The sequence below is a fragment of the Euphorbia lathyris genome, chromosome 6 (genome assembly GCF_963576675.1).
Source record: "Euphorbia lathyris chromosome 6, ddEupLath1.1, whole genome shotgun sequence".
Lineage (NCBI taxonomy): Eukaryota > Viridiplantae > Streptophyta > Magnoliopsida > Malpighiales > Euphorbiaceae > Euphorbia > Euphorbia lathyris.
In genome coordinates this window covers 51,833,649-51,839,860 of record NC_088915.1, presented here as the reverse complement: position 1 = coordinate 51,839,860, position 6,212 = coordinate 51,833,649, and the positions used below count along the sequence as shown (strand labels likewise).

The 6,212-nt window shown below is 30.2% G+C and overlaps 1 protein-coding gene across 1 annotated transcript; it reads left to right on the top strand.

The window, feature by feature from the left end:
• Positions 1-898: 898 nt before the first annotated feature.
• On the top strand, positions 899-1,579 carry LOC136233684 (uncharacterized). Its single transcript, XM_066023397.1, has one exon. The coding sequence runs from the start codon at positions 899-901 to the stop codon at positions 1,577-1,579; it is 681 nt and encodes a 226-aa protein (XP_065879469.1).
• The last annotated feature ends 4,633 nt before the right edge of the window (positions 1,580-6,212 follow it).

The window sequence follows — 6,212 nt, the reverse complement described above, 5'->3', positions numbered from 1 at the left end:
TTCAACTCTCTCAAACCTCATTTTATTTGAGAAAGTTTTTATTTATTTTAAGTTTATTTTTCGATAATTATAAAACATGTTACCATTATTAATTAATTTAAATGAACTCTTTATTTTGATGACACTTTTGAATTCATTTTTATTATATCTTTACCATTAAAAAATTAATTTCTTATTTTTGAGATTCAAATAACTTAGTTTTTAGATTAAATTTTAATTTATGAAAAATATATAAAAAAATAAAAACGGTAAAAATGTTATGATTTTTTAAAAACTAGCATTGAACTAATAGAAAATTAAATATGTTTACTATTTTCACGTTGGACACTTTTAATGTTTATTCGAACACACCGTCGTACACTTTTAATGTTTTAGCGAACACACCAAAACGACGGTGTGTTCGCTAAAACATTAAAAGTGTCAAACGTGAAAAGAGTAAACATATTTAATTTTCTATTAGTTCAATGCTAGTTTCTAAAAATGATAACATTTTTACAATTTTAACGCGTTTGAAGTTTAAAAAAAAAATTTCTCAACCCTGACGGGTTGGACTTTGAAAATTCACTCTTAACCCCACGGCTAAAATTAGCCCCCCCAAGTCTAAATTCCTGGCTCCGCCACTGCTCTCAACCACTCAAATCAATTTTAATTTGGTAAAAACAATTAACTTGATTAAAGTATAAAATTAGTAAAATAGATTCTGAAAGAAAAAATGTATAGTTAAAGAGTTTGGATATTTTAGTAATTACAGGGAGTCAATTATTTGCAAAGTAAGATAAGCACTATAAAACCCCCCAAAATATGCATGTTGAAACATCTTCCACCAACAACATTTTAAAAATAGAAACCAAATTTTCTAAATTTGTACATATCCATATGAATACCAAATTTTGTTACAATGAAACCCGAACATACCTATCCACAAAAAACAAACATTGCATTTATTTTTTCTTTATTTATCTACATCTCAATCTTCTATATTTTCAACATTTCTCCTTCAAAAGTGTTGTCCAATTCAAGATTAATCTGCTTCTTCCTATCAAACACTCTTATCATCATCATTTTACTAGATTTTGGTTCATTTTCTTCAACCTCAAAACACAAACAAAGCCATATTTATCTTGAATATACAATGAGAGGATCTCATGATAAACAATTTGCATTTCTAAAACGAAATCATTCCCATGGTATCTGTACATCATCAATTCCTGAAGAAGAAGTTGCTGAAATTCATGATCATAATAATAAGAAGAAGACAACGATCCATCAAAGGTATAAGATGAAGCTTCAAACTGACCTAAAACATGGTCTTGCTGCTATGAATGATCTCAACAATAATAATGATGATGTTATACCTTATCGGCGTAGCAAATCGGAGGGCGTTAAAAGGGTAATGTTCGATGAGAGTAAGAACATCATTAGAAGGGTGGAGATTGTCACCGATGATTCGCCGTCCGATGAAGAGCGTGACGAAGAAAATAAGAGGTATGCAAATATGTCTAATGAAGAATTGAACAGAAGAGTTGAGGACTTTATTCAAAGATTCAATAAGCAGATTCGGCTTCAAAATGATGTTTGATTGATTTTTAATTCAATGAGAGACTTGTACTTTTCATGTGTTTTCTTCTCTTCTGTTCATGCTTATCTAATTAAGGCCAAAGTTTTAAAAAAAAAAGAATGTTATATTTGCAAACATGCACCTGCATGATATGTTTTATTACAAAATAAAATAAAGTATTTAAATTATACTTATATAATTACATATTGATAAACACGTAGGCCTATAATTGCAGCTATGTAAATAAGCTTATTCATCAATTTAGTTAATAAACTATTAAAGTTGTAAAAAGGGTGAAATGTCGACTAGTTTCGATTTGGATATTTATGTTTTGGAGACTGTTTTGTAAATGTTTTTTTCTAATATTATTGTTAGTTACAGTCTAATTTAAAAAATTTTGTTTTGTAAATAAAATATATAACCAGTCCTCTCTATTTTTAAACTTTTAAATCACATAGCGGTGTTTACAAATAAGACAGATCAATACAATTTTTTCATTAAGTAGTTTAGTTTTAATAAGTTACACAGAATATTCAGTTATAATTAATTGTGTTTGAATTTAAATGTACAAAGACTATTTCAAATAGACCCGGTAAAACGACACACGATCCGATGACACGATATGTTTTTTTAGTGTTAGTATTTAGGGTTTTATGACACGACATGAAAGTTGACACGACACGAAATGACACGTTAATTTTCGTGTTATTTTCATGTCAACCCGAAAACACGAAACTGACCCAAAATTTTATTTAAAAAATTAAAAAAATTAAAAATTATAATAAACTAGATTAAAAATAGACATGACTTTTCTTATTTATTAGAGTATAAATATAAAGAGTATAAAAAAAAGCAGGCCAGGTCGTGTCGTGTTAGCATGTTAGGTCGTGTTAGCAGGTCAGGTCGTGTCAATTTTATTGGTTGTGTAAAAAATTTGTGTCGTGTCGTGTTTACCGTATCAAGAGCAGGTCGTGTTCGTGTTCTGATTTTGTGACACGAAAAGTTTTCGTGTCGTGCTCGTGTTACAGGTTTTGACACGAACCCGAAACCTGACACGACACGAACACGACACGAACACGGAAATTGCCAGGTCTAATTTCAAATATAAAACAATCTAACAATATATACAATATTCGATCCATATCCGTCCCCCTCAAATTAAGAGTGAAAAAACCATTAACTTGTCCTGTAGCTGGAGAATCTAAGCCATAGAAAGAGGTTTGGTGAATATATCAGTTGTCTGGTTCAAATGAAAATGTAGCAAACACACAATTCCTTGCGATCAACCATATCCAAGATGAAATGAAAATCGATTTCCAAATATTTAGAGCAATCATGAAATATGGGATTGACCGAGAGATAAGTAGCTCTCAAATTGTCACACCACAAAAAATGGGTGGTTTAGTAGAACAATACCCAATTTCTCGCATTAACATTCGAAGTCAAAGTGCCTCCGAAACAATAGCACGATACTCAGCTTCAATTAATGACCTTGAAAGTGTGTGTTGCTTATATTCTCTAAATAAACCAAATTTGAACCGACATATACGGAAAAGCCCATAGTGGACTTGCAATCGTCGAGATCCATTCCCTATCATTGAAGCCAAAAGTGTCTAGAGAACGACTTTGTTTTACATGAAGACCATGAGTTAGGGTGGAATGCATATACGTAATATTCATTTGACAGCCTTTCAGTCATGAAGTGTAGATTGCTGTATGAATTGACTAACTTTATTGATGAGTTTGAATTTGATGATGAACATTATGAGCACAATAATGATATGTTATTACGAATTTGATCATGTGTATGTTGCTTTGTCCTAATTACGAATCTACCACTACCTATTTATAATTTATGTCATTACTCTATTAACTAGCTTGCCATAAACTTATCTTGTAACCACTTTACTGCTAATGGCTTAGGATATGTTAGTTGTGCCATAGGGACTCTATTGCCTTTCCTAGCCTGGGGGTTTGGAAGGTATATAAGTAGGGGTGAGTATCGGTTCGGTTCGGTTATAACCAAATTAGCGGTTGACTGGACTGAATTTTGTATAATTTTAAAAACCGAACCGTATCAAATAACTAAAATAACCGAAGTTGACCGAATCGAAAATTTTTGGTTTGGTTCGGTTACCAACCAAATAACCGAAATTTTTATATTTTTAATTTAAATGTTATAAATTATGAAATTTGAGCTTCATTAATTTAGAATTTGCAATTTCAAATTCAATTAACCAAATACCTTATATATTACAAATTAATTCAATAATGTTTAAAACTAAAATTTTGGGCTTTCTTTTACAAATTAAATATGAAAAACAAATAAATAAGTAAATTTATATTATGTTTATTTAAATATATATTTAGTTCGGTTTTCGGTTAAACCAATATTTTTTCCGGAATAACCGAACCGAATACCGAACAAGGAAAATTTGACAACCGAACCGAATCAAATAAGAATTTCAGTTCAGTTATCGGTTTGGTCAGGGGCGGAACCAAGGGGGGTTAGGGGGGGCTCGAGCCCCGGCAGGCCGCCCGAGAATTGAGAAAAAAAAAATTAGTAATGGTGTCTGGTAATATTTTGGAAAGAATTATATTGACTCTATGTAGTATTAGAGCATCTCTAATGCAACCAAATTGGTTGTTACTTTTTACCAATTGGTTGTAACCAAGCACTAGAGAGCTCGTTAACAAATATAGTTTGTTACTAAGTTTGGTTACAAACTTTCTCTCTCTAAGGGCTCACCTATAAAGCATAAAGAAGATTTTTTAGTGTCTAAATTTATAAATCAAACCTTATTCTTTTATTTTTATATTTTTTTTACCTTCAAAATTTTTGAAGTAACAAATGCTCTCTAATGGGTTGTAAAAATTATCCCATGTGGCACCCCAAAGTTGCAACCTCCCATTAGAGATGCTCTTATTTCAATGTTTAAAAGTAGATGAGATGGTTAAGAATGCTTACTTCTATTTGAGAGGTCCTATGTTCAATTCCCTTCAACCTTATTTTCTTTTAAAAAGTTTTTATTTATTTTAATTTTATTTTTCAATAATTATAAAAACATGTTACCATTATTAACTAATTTAAATGGACTCTTTATTTTTATTTTGATAACACTTTTGAATTCATTTTTAATATGTCTTTACTATTAAAAAAAAAGTAAGCATATTTAATATTCATTTTTATTATGTCTTTACCATAAAAAAAAAGTAAACATGTTTAATTTTCTATTAGTTCAATGCTAGTTTCTAAAAAAATGATAACATTTTTACAGTTTTAATGCGTTGGAGGCTAAAAAAATTTTGTCCGACCCTGACGGGTTGGACTTTAAAAATTTACCGCCAACCGCACAGTTAATTTCAATTTTTTTTTTACGTTTTGAATTTTTTTTTACTAATATGTTTGAGCCCCGGGTCATCCGGGGTCCTGGTTCCGCCACTGAGTTTGGTTATCGGTTATTGGACTTTTTGCTCACCCCAATATATAAGCCTTTCTTTTCCTAATATATGTATCTTTTTATGAATTAAAAAATAAAAACATTCATTTGGATGCATTAGGTTGTCCTCCTTTGGGATTATTTCCTTCCATGTTTTAGCTTGAAAAAAGTTTTATTTTTTTATTAGTTTACGATTAAAACTGTCATTTCATATTCGATCTGTATCATTATTATTTAGAACAAAAATGGATAGTTTAAGCGAAAATTTAAAAAGGAGATGAGATGAGAATTACATTTACTAAATCAGTATGGAAATGAGAAGGGTGATTTTGGCTAGAATCTTACATGTTGTCATTCCTTGCAGTTAGGGTAGATAGGGGGGCCTGGGAGGCCCGGGCCTCTCCGGCCGCTGGAACTACCTTGATCTCGGGTAGTTTCGGCCCTCTGTCTCAAAAAAAAATTGGAATGTTGAATTAGCCCTCCCCAAAATAGCTCATTAAGTGTTATATTTGTCCAAAATTCAAAATTTCAATATTTTGGACCTATTAGGTATTTCCTAAATTCAAATTTCTAATTTTTTTTTGACATCTTAGGCCTCTTTAAATCCAAATTTCTAATTTTTTTGGCCTGTTAGGCCTTCCTAAATCCAAAATTCTAATTTTTTTGGGCATGTTATGCCTCCTAAATGTAAATTTCTAATTTTTTTTGGTATATTAAGCCCTCCTTAAATCCAAATTATTAATTTTTTTTAGCCTAATAGGCGCTCTCAAATCAAAATTTTTAACTTTTTTTACATGTTCTGTCCTCCCTAAATCCAATTTTTTTACATGTTAGGACTCTTGAATGAAAGCTAGCTTAATTTTGAGAAACTGTATATTAATACTTAAAAATTGGTTCTTAACCATTCAAATTATAATACACATATAAAAAAAAAAATTGAACAAACATATAATATGTAATAATATTGAATATCTTTACATATTAATTATCAATCCATGAAACAGCCTCTTCTTTATCCACAATATCAAAAATCATGCATGATATGCTTTAATTAATGGACAAAAAAAACATTTTCAGCTCAGCAATATATTAATATCAATTGAAATTAACATAGATCAAAGTCTAACGATTAATGACCATATAGAATTTGGTCAATTTAGTCATTTAACGTTAGATATATATTTATTACTACGGTAAATAATAGTAAAGATGAA

What these genes read in the sequence shown, in the direction of transcription:
- LOC136233684 (XM_066023397.1), top strand. Translation starts at nt 899, where the DNA reads ATGAAACCCGAACATACCTATCCACAAAAAACAAACATTGCATTTATT.